Here is a 19,170-nt window from a genome sequence, read left to right on the forward strand (position 1 = left end):
ACGTAACCGGCCGGCGGCGGAGCAACGACGCGTGGGAAGCTGCGAGGCTGGTCCCCGCCTCCCCACCGCGCCCCGGAAGAACAAGCGGCTGCTGGGAAGATGGCGGCGGCGGCGGCAGCGCCGGTGTGCGTCCTGGTGCTGGGCATGGCGGGCTCCGGGAAGACCACCTTTGTGCAGGTGAGAGACGGCAGCGGGGAGCTGTCGGTTTGCCCGCCCCTGTCTCCGCGTCGGGCGGGGCCTGACGCCTTCTCGTGTCCCCTTAGCGACTCGCGGCTCACTTGCACGGCCAGCGCTGCCCGCCGTACGTGATCAACCTGGACCCCGCCGTGCACAGCCTGCCCTTCCCTGCCAACATCGGTGAGTCCCGCCGCGCCGACGCGAGTCCGGCTCGCTGGTGCTGTGCCGGGTGGTCGGCAGCTTGAGGTTGGTGAAAGATGGAGGGGTGGTCCGAGATCAGAGCTGGCGCGTATTTGTCGAGTCCACAAGAACAGAAAAATATCTTTTGCCATAAGGAAGCTAACCCTTTTTTTAGTATACTGTTTTTCTGATGTTTCGCAGAAAGGGAGGGAGGCTGTGTTATGTAAGGCATTTGATTAGGCTATTTATCTTCTCTTTAAGAGATACGAAGTCCTACCGCGAGGAGAACTTTTTTTTTTTTTTCCCTTGATTGTGAATTTTTAGGACCGAAACCGTTCTACTATTGCATTTGTACATACTTTGTATTATTTTGTGTGGTTTAATGTGCACCTTTTTCCTTTCATTTGCAATGAGCATTTTAGCAGATTCGATCAGGTTTCCTGTTTTCAGAGCTGTGGTAGCTGTAAGTGCAACCAAATCACTTTTTAAAGCTCTTTTGAAAACGTTGATTGTAGAGAAAATAACAATAAACAGGCTTTATATCTGGCCATTCCAAAAGGTTTGCTTTTCCTAAAAGCTTACCATACCAATCCTTAGGTTTGTGAGGGTTCTCTCTTTCAAACTTTCTAACATTTGTCAGTCTGTCTCTGTAGAAAATAAGAAAGCTGGTGGTTCCAAAGTTTTTTTATTGATGTCAGATGAAGGATTCCATAATGCATTGTAGTGCTGGATCTTGCATAAGATGGTTAAATATATATGCTTTATTAACTGTTGTTGATGAGCTGAGAATAAAATTCAGTTGAAGTAGTTACAGTTCAAAAACTTAACCTGGTGCTGTTTCAGAGGAGTAACAGTGAATTTCATGTATATGATGACAATCTGTTAAATCTTATTTATTCTGCTTGTGAGATTTTTCCTGTTGGTTCTAGATCTATTAGTGAGGAAGAAGGAGACTCGCTAGAAAGGGAAAGGCTTTCACTAGTCAGCAAATCAATAAGACTGTTTTAAAAGAAATATATTAAAACTGTTTATGTGTATTCCCACTTTAGATATCCGGGACACTGTGAAGTACAAAGAAGTCATGAAACAGTATCCTTTTTAGTCTTACAGTAATCTTTGAAATCTTGGATTTTGTAAAAGTTGCCTGTCACTTCTTCACATCAAGATAAAGGGGACAGGAGGCATTGGGGATTGCAACAATGCAGACTAGTGCATGATTTTTCACTGTACTTCTTACATGAGAGATTAGAAATACATGTTAAATAAGATTTGATACTTAGGTGTAAAAAGTGCGCTAAAAGTGTTTCTGCCTAGTAGTGCCTTTTTATAAATAGCATGCACTCTTCTTGTGTGTGTTTTTTTTTTTTTTTTCAATGAGCTTTTATTTTTCATGGGGGAAGCCAGCAGCTTTTTCCCCATGTATTTACAAATCTCATGTTATTTATTATTAAAAATATTCAAATTACTGTTTGCTTGTAGTAAGTGAAGAAAACTATTTACACATTGACGGTAATCAAAGCACTGTTGTCTCTCTGAATCTCTAAGACACTGGACTGATGGCTTACACGGTACAGTAATTTGATAACTGTAGTTCAGTAACATTACACTAAAAGGACTGCAGTTCCAAAGAGGTATGGAGGTCCTTTGTTTCTCAAGCAACAGCCTTTGCAGGTGGAGTTAATATACAGTGTTTGGATTTGACATACTAGCATGGCTCTTACATTTACTCTTAGGGAAAAAGAAGGGATGATGGAGGTTAGGATTATGATTTTGGCTGTTATTTGATTAGGAGTTGCTAGCAAAACATTCAAACGTAAGTTTGAATTTGGTATGTAGATGCATTACTTGCTTTGCTGTCTCTGTTAGCCATCATTGGAGTTTAAGTATCTCATCAAATAGCGCTTAAGGGGTGTGTCTGTTAGCATGTTTGGATATTTAGAGCAGTACCCCCAGAAGACTGTGTGTGCTAATGAATCAGTGCTGGTTCTTGTGCAGTAAGGAAATTACAGGATGCAATTAAAAGAGTCTTTGTTTCCATGAACATAATTAGTATAGACCCGTATGTGTGAAAAACAATTTTGAAATCTTCAAGACATTTTGAGTGTCTCTACAAAGTTAAGTCCAATTCTTTCCATTTAAATTCTTCTGTAAATGATTTGTGTAAGAAATCTTTTAATTGTATTTTTGAAGTACATAATCTTAAAAATGAACTGCATTCAGGACATTGTTAAACTCTGAGTTACTGGCTGTGTTAATCTTTTTTGGAAAGACAATGATGGCTTTAGTATATAAGTGCACTTGTTTTTTCTTTTTTTCTTTGCCGGAGATGGTAATGCTTGAATAATGGTAAGAGGAAGCCACGTTGTAGCTTCTTTTCCTTTGGTCAATCACATGTGTTTCAACAAATAGCAAGTAGTCTTTCTCTTGCCCAGGTACTGCATCACTTAAAAGGCTTAATTGTGTATGGGGAGAATTGTCTTCTGCTGCAAGGCATCCAAGGTCAATGGCCAGCTACTATCAGAATTTAAAAATAAGCCCTCTGAGGTCTGTATAGTCATCAGCTTTCCTAAATGGAGTGTCTAGATATGGGCTGGGCCCAAATGGTGGAATAGTGACCTCTCTCAATCTTTTTGCTACAAGATTTGATCAGGTATGAGGTTTTTCCTATGTGATACTGGGCTATGGATACTGTGCTGGGGACTGGATTTTTGCGTAGCTGGAGCTTCAGAAATCACTGTTGTTTAACCCTTAAATATTTTTTGAGAGTTAATAGTATTCTCCCTATTTTGAAAAGCAGCCAAATTTCATTAGGTCTCATTTAAGGGAGATATATATTTTTTTTTTCCCATCTCTTTTTTTTTTTGTAAAATTTGGAAGTTATTTGTACAGAATGTCAATTTCTAAGTCTTTGTATATAACTGTTCTGTTGCATGATGTTCAGGATAACATTTTCTTTTATATGATTGCTCAGATTTTGAAGTAGGGAAGCTCACTTCTGGAAACCAGCTAAGTTTTCCTAGGGTTATTTGATAATTGACTGTTCTCATAAATCTTAATGCTAAATCGGCACTGAGATGGGATCCTTATTCACAATATTAAAGCAATGCACAATCTCTTAGGAAATAGGGAACAACTGCATTTATTATGTCATTTTTTTCACCAGGTACTAGATTATGGGTAAAATTAAGGTAATTTTTGGCATATGCATTGTCTGAGTATTTTCAAGCCATCTATTTTCACACAATGAAAGGCTTAGACTTCCAGCTTTTTTGATACGTACATGTGTGGCTATTCAATTTAATGTTTCTGTTATGAAATGACTATTTGTGTTTCCTGTTCTGAGTCTGAATACAATGCATACTGCTTCTTTTTCAATCAGGTGATGAAGTTTATTGAAAAAAGACAAAATGCATCCAAGTAAGTATATTCTACCAAGTTTTACTATTCTGGAATCAATGTGGAAAAAATATGTGAAATGGTTTAAATATCCTAATTTAATCCTAATCCTAAAAAAAAAAAAAATCTTTTCAGGTGTGTTCTTAAATCTTGTCACTGTTTGGGAAAAGCTTTTCTGTTCTGAGCAGAATGATCATGTGATTTGCTCTTCTGTACCTGTGTTAGTCTAGTCATGACAGGACCTTGTGCTTGACTAATTTTTTCCCTTTTTGTTTGTTGCGGGTGACTTCTTAACAGGTATGTCATTATTGACACACCAGGTCAAATTGAGGTGTTCACATGGTCAGCATCAGGAACCATTATAACTGAAGCTTTAGTAAGTGTATTCTATGTAACTTGACATTGAGGCTATGTGGAAAAAGTGCCTATTGAACAGCGTGTACTTCTAATTAAATTGTATTTTTCCACATATTTCCAGGCTTCCTCTTTTCCTTCTGTTGTTGTTTACGTGATGGACACCTCTCGCAGTACTAATCCTATCACCTTTATGTCCAACATGCTGTATGCCTGTAGGTAAGAAAAGCTGAAAATGCAGTGCATCTTTTTTGATTGCTTTGTCTCCTTGCTATTTATCAGGGAGGGATGGGAGGGGGGAGGAATGACACACGACCTTTTGTTTAGACTTCATGTGAGTAGCTTTTCAGTTAAGGAGAATATGTCCGTTTAATTTCTTGGAAATGTGGCTGAGAAGAAGGACCATGTCTTTTTGGCCATGGTAAAGGCATAGTCAGAATGTTACAATGGCTATATCCAATTTGTTTTCTGACTTGAATAATAGATTTCTTTTGTAAAAGTAAAAATGGAGCATATATTATTTTATATGTGAATTCCAATGTTAACTCCTTTTACCACAGTTCTTTCAGGTATTGACTGTAGTTAAGTTTGAGACATGATGATTCAAACTTAAATTTTTGACAAGTAGAGATTTAGCATACAGAATTCCTGCCTGTAATCTTTTAATTTGCAAAGTCTACAGATCTACAAAGTCTCTAAAGAGATTTAAAGGTGATACACATCTTTACAGTTACAGCTATGTCAATGTGTAGGGCTGTCTACACCTACAAATCCTTCTGATGCTTTCCACACTGTGATTTGTACTTGTGTGAGCACTCTTGTGTTTTGCTGTGTTGTCCTGTTCACCCCAGTGAAGAATATGCAGGTGGGAACACATCCCAAAAAAAAACGAAAACAGAGAACAGAAGTAAGAAAAATGTGTCATTTTTAGATTATGTGATTATTGATAAGCTCTTTTTTTTTTTTCCTTTGTTCCTCAACTGTTATGCCAATCAGACAATAGTGTAACAATATAGCATCTCCTGAACACACATTAGCAGCAGTTGTTTGAGTTTATGGCTTACTGTAGCTTGTCTCTTTTAATACATAGCAGTTTGTTGATGAGAAAGCCCCGTCTTTGCTCTCGCTTCTTAAAATCTGTGACTTTTGTTTGTTCTTTCTGGCAATGTTACTAGACTCCTCAGGCATGCTAGATTTGAAACCATTCAACTTTCTCAGTCAAGACTGAATTTAGTTGTTGATTCTAGGCACCATTGTGGATAAATCTTGCTTAAGTCTGGGATTTGTCTTCGTTTAGCATCTTTGTCTTAAAAGCTACTTTGTTGCAATAGTACTTCTATGCTAGTTTTTTTTTTTTCCTAATTAGACTAAGCTGTTACTGGCAATTAAAACAAAACAAACAAAACAAACAAACAAAAAATGCAGTCATTCCCTTTTTAGTGTTACGGTACCTCCTATTCACAGAATCTCAGAACTGAACTGCAGGGGTTGGAAGGGACCTTGAAAGATCATCGGATCCAACCCCCCTGCCAAAGCAGGTTCCTCAGATTGAGATATTTAATCTGCTGTTTTGGTTATTGCCTGTCTTGGTGGTTTCCCCTTTGGGTAAACAAAATAATTTAGGTACCAAAGGAGGCCTGGAGGTCATCTGGTCAAAGCTGCCACTGAAAACATTAAATAATCCATGAGACTTCAGTTTGATGATGGATAGGTAGATTACATCTAATTGCCTGTTGCTTATAAAATAATTTATCTAAAGATGTATAAATATAGGCTAGTTTGAGCCCCTTCTTGTAAACCCATAATATGACGTCACTCCTTTTTTGTTATTCTTGAGGTTTTCAGTGACTCTTCTAGATTTGTCTTGAGCTCAGCATGGTATGAGGTCATGTGAACACATACTGTCTCCTGATTTATTGACTTCCTCCTCATACATGGATTTCTCTGCTTTCTATTACGTTAAACCAGGGACTGAATACCTATGTAAAGATCGTATTTAGAGCCGTCTTAATTTATGGTAAATGAAATGTTGGTAAATGGTTAAAAAAAAAAAAAAACTATTAGTCCTTCTACCAAGGTCAATTGCTATATCATTGTGATAGGAGTATGCAAATATGGTTGAAAATTATCATCCATCATTTATAATTGATGCAGAGAAAAATATTTTCTTTACAAAGCCTCATGTATGCAGTTTTGCACAAGTCTTATCTGCCTTATGCTTAATATTTTTTCTATTTTAATGAGTATTAAATTAATTTTTAATGGCTCTTTTTTTTTTTTTAATTTTCCTTCTAGTATCCTATACAAGACGAAACTACCTTTCATTGTTGTCATGAACAAGGTAAATTAAAGCTGTGATTCCTGTGTTCCAGTAGAACATTGTTCTGCTTATCTTGCTTTAACATAGTGTGTTCATCTTACTACAATACTTACTACTAATACTATGTTTTTTTTTTCCTGGAAAAATAAAGGAAAAAGGCTGAGAAGGAGCTGCAGGCTGAAAACTGAATCTAGAAGAGGTCTTTAATTTGGCAAAGAAAGGCAAAAGAAAAATCAGGGACAAGCAGTTACACTGAAAAATTGAAATCAGACATGATACTAAAAATTTGAAAAATGTTTTGCAGTATCTGTTACATGTTTGATTTCTTGAGGTTTTCGGATTATTCCTAAATCTTTTTGTGTGTGTTTGAATTTTGTAAAATACATGTTTCAAATCTATTTCTAGTGCTTATGAAACACTAAATGTCCATATTACAGGTGTAGATTTTCCCTGCTTTGAAGCTGGCTGGGTGGCTGATACCAGTCCTGTTCTTAATCTTTGCATGTATAATGTTGGGACACTGTCCAAGAGAAATCCATGCTGCTTCAGTATTCCTTTGATGGTTTTATGTGTTTTGTGTACACTCAGTTTTAAGTATGCTATCCATGGATGGGCCTCCCTTCCTAAAAGCTTAACCCTATGCTATAAGGAAACTTAATTTTGTAACGCAAGTTCATTACTGAATCTGCCCTTACTTTCCACTGCTTCCTCAAAACAATTGCCTTATTCCTGGGTTCTCAGCACTAAGTTGATGACTTACAGTAGAAATTGTGTAACACCTGCCTGTTTTCAGGAAGGAGTCCCATGTTTTTTAGCAGGCAAAACAACAGAATGTGTATGGTTGTAATTGCTTACACTTAAAATGTACCAGGATCTGCTGGAAAGCAGGTATTTACTAGGCTGAGGCTATGCCTCCATTGCTGTGTAAAGTACTGTTCTGGAGCCTAAAATGAATGCTTTTAAACTTGACAGTTAGCCAGCTCCTTTAACATAATTTCAAGTGTTAGAAGACTCATTAGATTTCTGTTGTGAGTGTTCTTTCTTCTTCCCACAGGCATCCTTCCATCCTTCATATTCAATTAGATGTTCCCTGACATAGCAATTTTTGTGTGTGCATGTGTATCTTGCATGCTTCCTTTAGAAGGCCAGTGCTTTGAATGCGAAATTTTACTTCACCCCTTCTTACTCAGTGATAAGTGTCTGATGTGCTCCAATTATGCTCATGTTCCCAGTGATCCCTACCATGCATGTCTTTAATACCTGTGTGCTTACTTAGCAAGTTTTTGTGTGCTGTTTTCTTTCTAACTCTAGACAGTTATTGTAGAATAAGCTGTTAAGCATTTTTTTTTTATAGAGAAAGGCATGAGGTAGGAAAATCAATCCTAACAAAATGGATTTCTGGAAAGACTAAAAAAGTATGTGACTTTAATATGTGAAAAGAAAGGTAGGCCCAAGGTTTAGGATTCATAACTTCATGCATCTCCTATGAAGAAAGGCTGAGAAAGCTTGGGTTATTTAGCCTAAAGAAGAGAAGGTTTTGGGGAGACCTTATAGTGGCCTTCCAGTGTTTTAAGGGCCTGTAGGAAAGATGGGGAGGGACTCTATCTGGGATAAAACAAGGGTAATGCTTTTAAGCTAAAAGAAGGTAGGTTTACATTAGATATTAGGAAGAAATTCTTCACTATGAGGGTGGTGAGGCACTGGAACAGGTTGCCCAGAGAAGCTGTGGATGCCCCGTCCCCTGAAGTGTTCAAGGCCAACATGGATGGGGCTTTGGTCTAGTAGAAGGTGTTCCTGCGCATTGCAGGTTGGAACATGATGATCTTTAAAGTCCCTTCCAACCCAAGCCATTCTATGATTCTATGACATAGATTTACAGGATGTTAGATTTGCAGATGAAAATAAAAAAGGCACCAAACTATAGAACAGATTAAATTTTCTTTATAGAATTTAATCAAGTTGTCTCAAATTAGGCTTTGGACCCTTGATGGATTCAGTTCCATCACAAATCTTTTAAATAACAGTAGGAAATACTCCTTCCTACTGGTGCTGAGAAATTAAATATATCTGTTTTAGATGCTTATGTTGTAATAAGCATCTGAGGATTATTAAATCCTTATTATTATCCTTATTATTATCCTTATTATTATCCTTATTATTATCCTTATTATAATCCTTATTATTAAACTGAGGATTTGCATGAACTGTGATTTGTTTGTGAAATTATTTAATAGACTGACTGTTCACTTACTCAACTGTGTAAAATTATGGAGCCATCTCACCTGTTTTGTGACCGTGGTCATGCTCTGAGTTTAGATAATAGCTTCTTGAGGTCAGAGCACAGTTCCATTTATAAAGGTCCTGTAGTCTGTTACCCAGCAAGAAAATGCCCCCAGCCTCCCAGCCAATCAAGAAAGGACGGCATCTTTGGCAAAGACTGTTCTTGTCTGGCATTAGTCATAACATGTAGTATTTACAAATTAAGCTGTTTTGTACAGCAATTTTTGAATGCCCCGTTCCACTAAACCATAGAAACTTTTATAACCAGACTTTCATTTTTTTTCTTAAACACTCCTTCAAACTGAGATAGTGCTTTTTTTTTTTTTTTTTTCCCCCCCCCTCTTCCTGTATTGAAGTAGTTGGTTTGACTAAAAACAGACCTTGGAAAACTTCAGACCAGGGCTGAATATTTTGAAAAGATCAGCATTATGAGAGTAAGTTTAAAACAAATTATTTCTTTTTTAATTACCCTTAGGCTGGGAACAAAGAATGAATCATTATTACTTCTGAAAGGTGTGTCTTCTCCTTCCAGACTGACATTATTGATCACAGCTTTGCGGTAGAATGGATGCAGGACTTTGAGACTTTTCAAGATGCCCTGAATCAAGAGACGTCCTATGTCAGTAACCTGACTCGTTCTATGAGTTTAGTGTTGGATGAATTTTACAGTTCATTGAAGGTAAGATTCCTCCTTTTTTTAACTAACTTTCACAAAAGCTTGGAGAAGAGAAGGAGCTCAAGGAGGACATTACCTATGTATATAAATACATGATGCAAAGAAGTAAATGTGACAGAGGCAGACTCTTTTCAGTGGTGAAGAACAAGAAGCAACAGACATGAAGTGAATTTCAGGAAGTTGTATAAACGTAAGTTGTGATTGAGCACTGGAAGAACGTTGTCCAGAGAGGTTGTGGAATCTCTGCCTTTGGAGATACTCAAAGCTTGCTTGGACAAGATCTTAAGCAGCCTGTTCTAATTAATCCTGCTTTTTTGAGCAGAAGAGGTTGGGCTAGGTGATCACCAGAGGTATATTCCAGCCTCAAGCATTCTAACCTGTAAAAGAGCTTTGTACCACCCTTTTGAATTGGAATTTGTTCCCGAACCTTTCTTTAGGGAGATGATTTGCTGATTTGAACATAAAGTAACTGCAGTTCCTTGTCATGCTGAGTAGCATTTAAATTGCGATTAATCATTGGAAAAAAGGTAAGATGGGCTGCTAAAAGGTAATGTTCTGTGTTGTAAATTACGTCTCCCATCTCAGATAATGTTCCTTGTTCTGGAAGTCTCAAGTACAATTGGGCAATTTTCTATGTAGAAAGAAGGGAAATAATCTCAAAAGCAAGCCAAAAAACTGTATATTTGCTGAGACAAGTGAAAGTTTTTTTACATTTATCAGGTGTTGAGAGGACAAATCCATTAAGTTTCTCTGAAAACACTGTATGTTGGAATATGATAATGATTCCATAGCCTGTGCCAAATGGGTTCAGACAGTTGTGCTTTGCATTAGCTTTTACTTAAGAAAGAGCAAACAATTGTATTTTTTATGGATATTACAAGCAAGACGAAATAAATGATTACATTTATATAGACAGAATAGAGCTAAAACAAGAATATTTTAAATGTCTGTAGAGAACAATATACAGTATTTCAAAAATGACTGAAATGGTGCCATATGCGTGACTAAAGTACTTCCAAATCCTTATTTGCAGTTAGATTGCATACATTTTTAAATGTGCTTCAGCTAAATACAGAGACAGAATTTCAGAGACAAAAGGTCAGTTCTTGTGGTCTGTTTTGTTGCTTATTTTTAGTACACTGATACTGCAGCAGTTATACTAACAACTTAAAATACTATGTTCTGAATGACAACTTGGGTTGCTAACAGTAACCAAGTAAATAGAAGACAGGCTTGATTATTATTATTGTTATTATTGTTGCTTATTGCTTGTATTGGGCTTATGTGGCAAGATTTTGTTTATGGGGTGGCAGAACTTCAGGATTGGTTGCTGTGAGAAGAGTCTAGAAGCTGCCACATGTTAGGTAAGAATCAGTTCCAGCTGGTTGCAAAAGGGCCCCACTGCTGGCCAAAGCTGAGCCAATGAGTGACACTGGTTGCATCTCTTTTGAGAGTATATATTTACGAAAGGAAAAATATGTTGCACAACAGCAGTTGGGAGAGAGAAGTGAGAAAATGTAGGAAAAAACCCTACAGACACCAAGATCAGTGAAGAAGGTGCCAGAACAGCAGTTTCCCTGCAGCCTGTGGAGAGAACAATGGTGGAGCAGGCTGTCCCATGCAGCTTGTGGTGTACCATGGCAGAGCAGATATCCATGCTGAGAGCCCAAGCTAGAGCAGGGGAAGAGGGAGAAGATGAAGGATCAGTAGATGATGAAGCCATTATGGACTGACCACAACCCCTGTTCCCCTCTGCTGCTTGGTGGTGTGTGTGTGTGTGTAAGTAGAAAAGGATTGATTAGGGGAAAGGTGTTTTTAGTGTATCACTATTCTACTCTGTTAGTAGTTGGCAATAAATTACATTAATCTCCCTATGCTGAGACTGTTTTGCCTGTGACGGTAACTGGTGAGCAATCTCCCTGTCCTTCTCATCAGTTGAGCCCTTTTTTTTTTTTTATCATATTTTCTCCCTCTGTTCCCTTGAAGAGGGAGGGGTTTGAGAGATTGGTGAAGCTTAGCTGTCTATCAGTGTGAAACCACCCCAATTTCCCCATCTTGTTCATTATGTTTAGGTGCTGTATTGTCTTAACTCTGTTTGTGGGGGTATTGAGACTGGAGGCACAGGAGTGGTCTGTAAAACCAGGCTTTCTTTTCTTAACTGTTGCATTGTTGTGTTTTGTTTGTTTCCCCTTTTCCTGCAATAAACTTTATAAGAGACAATAAGGCCCAGCTTCCTTGGTTAAATAAGAGCTTAGGTCAAGGGGGGGGCGGGGAGCAGCGGGTAGCAAACATTAGCAACTAAGTGGAGAACGAGGTTGAAAGGAGGAGTGACAGAAGTACAGTATTCTTACTCTCATGCTGCTGATTAATGGTTATCACTAGATTCCCTTAGGTATTTTTTTCCAAGGCACTGTTTAGTCTTCCCAGCTCTCATCATCCATCAGTTACCTAAAAATTTGGTTCAGTTACTGTTCAGTTCTGGAATATGGCTTTCTTTTACAGGTGGTTGGTGTTTCTGCTGTGCTAGGCACAGGACTGGATGACTTTTTTGTTCAGCTTTCTAAAGCTGTAGATGAATATGAGAGGTAAGGTGATGCTTTGGTTCCTGACCCTCTGAATACTTGCTGAAGTTACTGATTCATGAACACGCTCCTTTGATTTGAAGGAGTGTTCACTTTTCAAGTCAAGGTAACATAATGTTTATAATACTCTTAAATGTAAGAGTCAGCATAAAATGAAGCAATTAAAATAACCTATGCAGTGGTGAATTTTTGTGCTATTCAGTGATAAAAACTAAAAGCCAGCTATGCCAGCAAACTTGTGAAGTTAGGTTTTTGATCTGGTTCTGTATGATGATCAACTTTGTATTGCCCTTGGAAAGAAGTAGATAGAGAAGGCGAGCTAGTTGAAATTCAAGAATTCTTTGAGAATGTGCTGTTACTGGATTCCTCCTCATGAAATACTGCCAGACTTCTCTATAAAATTAGAAAGCAAATCCACTAACTTGGGTTGCATGGAAATAGCTAAGACAGACCATAGATCACTGTTAGAGGAAAATATATCATGCTGGTTCAGACAGCCTGAGCAAGGCTGCTACAACTTCATGTCCCCAGATCCAACCAGTAGTGAGGCTGGAGGTGTACTCCCAGTAGGTACATGCACATAAGGCATATGTATACACCACATAAACGTATACATCAAGCCGTGCAGATCGGATGGATGCAAAGAGCACTCACATGAACATAGCTTCAGTGGCCTTATTCTGTCCCCATCTCTGAGCAGGAAGAATGTCTGTTAGTGGGAATTTATATACATACGTACAACGTGGATCCCTCCAGCAGCTAGGCTCAGAGGCTCAGTCTGCTGAGTAGCTTCCTCCGGATCCCTTTCTCGCAGTTGCTGCCACCTGGAAATATGAGTCTTTGAGACCCTAGCCCAGCTCTGGTTGATGATACAGGCTATCTCCCATGCACTTTCTGGGATTCCCCTGGTTCCAGTAGCTGACTCCCATGTGCTCTTGCCCCTAGAGATACACAGGCACTCTAACACCCATAGGTGTCCAACTCCCTGTTGCACTGGCTTCCAGACCACTCCCACTTCACCTACCCTCCAGCTGCTCTGGCTTGATCTATCCTGCTCTTCAGCTAGTTAAGTTTGATCTTCACTAACAATCACACACTCACTGATGAACCTGCGCTTGCATAGTCACTGATACCACAGACTCCTATACACATATGTACACAGAGCAAGAGTCTTCTCTTATTAGAAAGTATTGGAAGATGGAGTTTAATAAGGTTATAGGACAGACTGTTTTTATCAGGTGCAGGGCATGACCAGACAAGCATGCTGATTAATTACTGCTTACCTATGAACAGAGCCTGTTATTCCCTTATCCCTCTATATCTCATGCTTGTTTCTCCCCCAGTCTCAATCCCTCCCTTTTCCTGCCTTTGATTCCTTCTCTAAACATTGCATAATAAATCCCACACAATCCCCAGATGCTCTTTTCCGGAACCCCATAATGTGTCCCACACACTTAGGCAGCCACCCCCATCCTCATAAGGTGATCAGATAGCTATTCCTTATGACTCATGATGATGGATTTCATGCCTGGACCATGGGGGTTGACAGCCCTCCTGTGATGTGCTCGGGAGTAGGTGAGCAGGATATGTGTTGTCTTCCTCTAAGAGTTCCCACTGAACTGTCTCAGGATGCACAGGTGCTGGCAGAGAAAGCTATGTCTGTAGTTAGAGGAGAGTAAGTGATCTGCTGTTTAGGTATGGTAGTGAAACAGCTACCTCTATTGGGCTGTTTTTTTTTTATTTTATTTTATTAGTATTATTATTATATCCAACAAAAATGTGTGAGAAAGGTTTGGCATTTTAATGAAGTATGTTTGTTCGGTTTTACTTATTATGCATCCTCTAGTTTCAGAATCCAAATGCAGGTACAAGTATGATTTGTCTTTTCAAAACCTCTCTCAAGCATGAAAGCCTAAAAAAAAATTGTTTGGGATAGCAATAAACCTCCAAAATGATCCATACTTAATATGAATGATGTATTAATTGAGAGTGAATGCACTCTGTGTATTTATCTTTGCAGGGAATATCGTCCAGAATATGAGCGTCTGAGGAAAACATTGGTAAGTATTTTTAACTATTGTATACTGAGGCAGTGTATCTTGGGGATCAATTTTATACGTACAATTGCCTCTGCATTAGGAGGATCTAACATTTCATTTACTATTCATACGTGGTGTGGAAAAAGTGTTCCTGAAGCTCACAATCTGTCTTTTTCCCCGGGCTTGGTGGAGCATATCTTTGCAAAAATGCAGATGTTTTGTAAAATAGATGTTGATCAATGTTCTAGTGCTAAATAATTCAAGTTTATTAGGGCAGATTGTGAGAAAATGATTGTGGTATTTTCTGTTCAGAAGGATACTTTGGTGGTGGTGGTGATTTTTTTTTTTTAAAAAACTTTCCAAGGTGGTTTGTTAAGAATATCATTCCATCTTTCTGCACCAGTCAAGTTTGCTGTTTTGACTGAGCCAATTAATAATGAAGACTGGAGTACCAAAATGAGTAGCTTTGCTTATCTTGAGTTCTGATTGTGCAAGGGTAGTTCTCTGCAGGCCCAACTTCACCAAGTTTGTTTTCCAGGTGCTGCTGAAAATTTTCATTAAGTTCACACTGGAGGTTGTTTTCCATGCTTAAACAAAAGTTCTTTGTAACTTTCAGTGTTTATGTCCAGTGGAAGAAGGGACGGGCAACTCGGGGAGAGTACAAGGAAGTTGCCAGTTTATGCAGAGAAAGAAACAGGAAATCTAAAGCCCAACTCAAGCTCAATCTGGTCACTATGGTTAAGGATAACAAAAAATGTTTTAAAAAATATATTGGCAGTAAAAAGAGGGCCAAGGAGAATCTCCATCCTTTATTGGACACAGGGGAACGTGACTACTGAGGATGAGAAGGCTGAGGTTCTTAATGTCTTCTTTACAACTGTCTTTACTAGTCAGACCACTTATCCTCAGGGTACTCAGCCTCCTGAACTGGAAGTCTGGGACGGGGAGAAGAAGAAACCACACACAGTTCAGATGGAAACAGTTAGAGACCTGCTGCTCCACCTGGACTGTCACAAGCCCATGGGGCCAGATGGGATCCACCCGAGTGTGCTGAGGGAATTGGCGGATGTGGTTGCTGGGCTGCTTTTCTTCATCTGTCAGTGGTCCTGGTCATCTGGAAAGGTCCCGGATGACCGGAGACTTGCTAATGTGACACCCATCTATAAGAAGGGTCGTAAGGAGGACCTGGGGAACTACAGGCCTGTCAGCCTGACCATAGTGCCAGGAAAGATGACAGAATGGGTCATCTTGAATGCAATCCTACAGCATATGTGAGACAACTGGGGGATCAAGCCCAGTCAGCGTGGGTTCATGAAAGGCAAGTGCTGCCTGACCATTCTCATCTCCTTCTGTGACTGGGTGACCCACCTGGTGAATGACAGAAAGGCTGTTGACATAGCCTGCCTAGATTTCGGCAAAGCTTTTGACACATTCTCCCACAGTATTCTCCCGGAGAAGCTGGAAGCCCATGGCTTGGACAGGTGCACTCTTTGGTAGGTTAAAAACTGGCCAGGCCCAGAGAGTAGCAGCGAACAGAGTGAAATCCATCTGGTGACCAGTCACCAGTGGTGTTCCCTGGGGGTCGGTGTTGGGGCTCATCCTCTTTAATATCTTTATCGATGACTTGCATGAGGGAATTGAGAGCACCCTCAGTAAGTTTGCAGATGACACCAAGGTGGGGGAAAGTGTCGAGCTGATGGGTAGAAAGGCGCTGCAGAGGGACCTGGACAGGATGGGGTGATGGGTAGAGGCCAATGGGATGAGGTTCAATATGGCTCAGTGCTGGGTCCTGCACTATGGCCACAACAACCCCATGCAATGCTACAAGCTTGGGGCAGAGTGGCTCGAAAGCTGTGCGGAGGAAAAGGATCTGGGGGTGTTGGTCATTGCTTGCCTGAACATGAGTCTGCAGTGTACCAAGGTGGCTAAGAAGGCCAATAGCATTCTGTGTAACAGGATGGCTTCTATGAGGAATACTGCAGCCAGCAGGACGAGGGAGGTGATCATTCTACTATACTCTGCTCTGGGGAGGCTGCACCTCAAGTACTGTGTTCAGTTTTGGGCCCCTCACTTTAAGAAGGACATCGAGGCGCTGGAGCGTGTCCAGAGAAGGGCTACAAAGCTGGTGAAGGGCCTGGAACCCAAGTCCTATGAGGAGTGGCTGAAGGAACTGGGGTTGTTTAGTCTGGAGAAGTAGAAGCTTGGGGAGACCTTATTGCTCTCTCTAACTCCCTGAAAGGAAGGTGTGGGGAGCTGGGGGTCAGCATCTCTTCTCACAGGTAACTAGTGATAGGACAAGAAGGAGTGGCCTCAAGTTGTGCCAGGGAAGGCTTAGGTTGGAAATTAGGAGAAATTTATTCTCAGAAAGTGCAGTCAGGCATCGGAACAGGTTGGCTGGGGAGGTGGTGACATCACCGTCCCTGGGGGTGTTTAAGGAAAGGTTGGACGTGGTGCCTAGGAACATGGTTTAGTGGGTGATATTGGTGGTAGGGTGATGGTTGGACCAGATGATCTTGGAGGTCTTTCCCAACCTTTATGATTCTGTGATCTAGTTGTAATATAAGACATGCTTGTTGACTTCACCACCCCACCCCAGAGGACAGACTGCAAGTATTGGGAGAAATACGTTTTGAAAATGTTCATAAGCCAAATGTAACTTTGTACCCACAGGAGAAAGTTCAAAATAAACAAAAGAGAGATCAGCTGGAACACTTGTGGAAGGACATGGGCACCGTGTGTATGCAGGGCAACACACTTGCAGGTATTTTAACTAGCAATATTACGTTTATTGCAGAAGTTCTCTGAAGAGCCTGCCTTGAAAAGTAGCATGGTGCTTTTCTGTCTTCACTGTAAAAGCATAATAGCAACTTCATCTTAGTGGAGTGGGACGCCAGTTCCTGGGGATGGGTCAGACTTTGCTCTCCCATGGGTTGATCACACACGTGAGAAGAGGAAACCCTAGTATGTAGGTAAAACAATGGGCATACTGTGAATAATCAAGTATTTTAGAAAAGGTGAAATAGTCAAAATGGACAATGAGAAAGCTCTGCTCTTGGCTGAGCTGTTACCTTTATATGAGTTGTTCAGTATGGTGTTGATACAGCCTGTCCTGTATCTTTGGAACCTATAAGAAGCTTTCCGTCCCTTTAGAGTAGGTACTTGTTTTTGTTGTATGTAAATAGAAGTTGTCAGGGAGGGAGCTAACTTACTGTTAGTGTGCTGTTTTGTGTATAGCCATTTCTGTTCCTTCCAAGGGTCTGATGATGCTTCTGCAATGGGTCCCTCTGAGCTGATCCTAACACGAGGAACTCTTGATGAAGAAGAAGAGAGGGAGAGTGATACTGATGACATTGACCATGAAGGTAAGGGAAGGAGAGATCTGTTCTGATCTAAAAGCTGCTTGTCTAGGCATGAAATATTATCTGTATTTCAATAGCTGTATTAGCTGTAACAAGAGCCTAGGAGACGAGCAAACGTTTGGTCATCTAAATATGTGTATGAATTTATAGCAGTAGCCCACCCGCACTGCTCAGTCCAGTGATTCCACACTGTATTCTTTGTGAAAGTTCAATTGTAAATTGTATATTCAAGTAATTATTTTTAATACAACAATACATAAAACAATATGTTTTTACCAGAGAACTTGTTATGTTTGGACCATGCATGCAGTGACCCCCTGAACCTGTTGAACGCACGTTTCATCTTCTTTATGGTCCTCCCATTCTCATCCCTGTCTTTCTTCCCTATTCCTGTCACTCTGTTCTTAAAACAATCTTTTAAGTTCTTAACAGCGTGTGATACTGTGTTTAGATAGCTCACAGACTATCTTCGTACTTACCCTGTTACATTCATATTTACCTTATTTACCATATTTACCATTACAAGATCACCTCTTTCCTCTCCCTTGTAATGAAATTGGAGACCAAGTAGACTTTGTGTCACTCTGACTAGCCTGACTCTAGCTTTCTTTAGGAACAGAAGTAGAATGAATGCTGAAATAGTGAACTGTGTTGTTTGTTTGTTTGTTTTCTCTCAGTTACTGAGGAGAGTCATGAAGAACCAGCCTTCAGAAATTTTATGCAAGAGACACGGGTGAAATACCAGAGAAGAAGCAATCAAAATGAATGAGACCCTCAGAAATAAAGGGTTTGGAATCCATTGAAATGGAATTAAAAGTAAAGAAACATCATAAAGAAACTTGAATGGAACCATGCATGAAATCTTACCTCTATGAACAGCTCCCTATGATACATTGATACTGTATCTATCTTTCTTCCTGCAGTAACTGTTGGTCATATGAGTAGAAGGTTTTATATCCAACTGACTGTATATTTGGTCATCTGCCACTGTGACTTCCTAAACCTGAAGGAAACGGATTGCACTTTCTTGTGTACCAAATGGTTTAGATATGTCTGGTGAGAGCTTAGATTTTGAGTTTTGAGAGCATTATAATCTTACTGGTTTCCAGAAGTGCAGTATGTTCACCTCATGCAGACAGGTGTGTGGTACATCCAGGACAGAAGCAGAACTTCCACAGCATGAAATGCCTGATATGTAAGTGTTCTTTTTTTTTCTGAGATAGTGATCTAAAGAGCAACTCTTGTGTTTTGTTCCCTGCCCACCCCCCCCCCCCCCCCCCCCCCGGTATTATGGTTTTGGAGATAAAAATGTAAGGTCTTTTAGAGAAGTAGACAAGCTTCATTTAGTCTATAAATAATTGAAAGCAAAGTAGTTTAATAATATTCCATCAACCTAGTGTTTGATACTTTATTTTTAATTAAATATATTTTATGAAGTAACAAATGTGTGATGGTTAATAGCAGTTTCCATTTCACCTTTCTAATGTGAGAAATTTTTTCTGCCCTTACAGCACTTAGAGCCCACCCATCTGGATGCACAGCAAATGCATCTTACTTGCATTAAATAGACACAATACAGATGACTCTTAAGAAAATACTGAGTAAATAAAATTCCCATGAGAACTGGCTTGATTCTCAGTAGACTAAGAACTGAAGCATGCATGGCTGTGTAATTGCTGTACATATCTGTATGTAACTTAAAACCAAGGAGTTTCTGTAGATGAGTGTTTCCATGACATGTAGATAAATACTTGGACATGGGCTAATACTTGTTTTCTCGATAGATACCAGTGGGGCACACATGTTC

The 19,170-nt window shown here is 39.7% G+C and overlaps 1 protein-coding gene across 4 annotated transcripts; it reads left to right on the forward strand.

Annotated features, from left to right (window-relative positions):
- The first annotated feature begins 39 nt into the window (after nucleotides 1–39).
- On the forward strand, nucleotides 40–18,807 carry GPN1 (GPN-loop GTPase 1). Of its 4 annotated transcripts, XM_068679213.1 has the most exons (14): nucleotides 40–177; nucleotides 264–357; nucleotides 1,407–1,446; nucleotides 2,941–3,007; nucleotides 3,737–3,774; nucleotides 4,051–4,129; nucleotides 4,232–4,326; nucleotides 6,403–6,448; nucleotides 9,240–9,386; nucleotides 11,886–11,968; nucleotides 13,986–14,025; nucleotides 16,675–16,765; nucleotides 17,259–17,366; nucleotides 18,041–18,807. In XM_068679213.1, exons 1-14 carry the CDS (start codon nucleotides 100–102, stop codon nucleotides 18,130–18,132), a joined length of 1,098 nt encoding a protein of 365 aa, XP_068535314.1. In that variant the 5' UTR covers nucleotides 40–99; the 3' UTR covers nucleotides 18,133–18,807. The 4 variants fall into 4 exon arrangements, with proteins under 4 accessions (XP_068535314.1, XP_068535316.1, XP_068535315.1 ...); XM_068679214.1 differs by lacking the exon at nucleotides 40–177 and having other exon boundaries at nucleotides 292–423; XM_068679215.1 differs by lacking the exons at nucleotides 1,407–1,446; nucleotides 2,941–3,007 and having other exon boundaries at nucleotides 159–177.
- Nucleotides 18,808–19,170: the final 363 nt, after the last annotated feature.

This window comes from Anas acuta, chromosome 3, assembly GCF_963932015.1.
Source record: "Anas acuta chromosome 3, bAnaAcu1.1, whole genome shotgun sequence".
Taxonomy (NCBI): domain Eukaryota; kingdom Metazoa; phylum Chordata; class Aves; order Anseriformes; family Anatidae; genus Anas; species Anas acuta.

Coding starts and splice junctions, on each gene's coding strand:
- GPN1 (XM_068679213.1), top strand. CDS start 100: ATGGCGGCGGCGGCGGCAGCGCCGGTGTGCGTCCTGGTGCTGGGCATG. Junction 358..1,406: donor GCCCTTCCCTGCCAACATCG/GTGAGTCCCGCC, acceptor TTCCCACTTTAG/ATATCCGGGACACTGTGAAG. Junction 3,008..3,736: donor TTGCTACAAGATTTGATCAG/GTATGAGGTTTT, acceptor TTTTTCAATCAG/GTGATGAAGTTTATTGAAAA.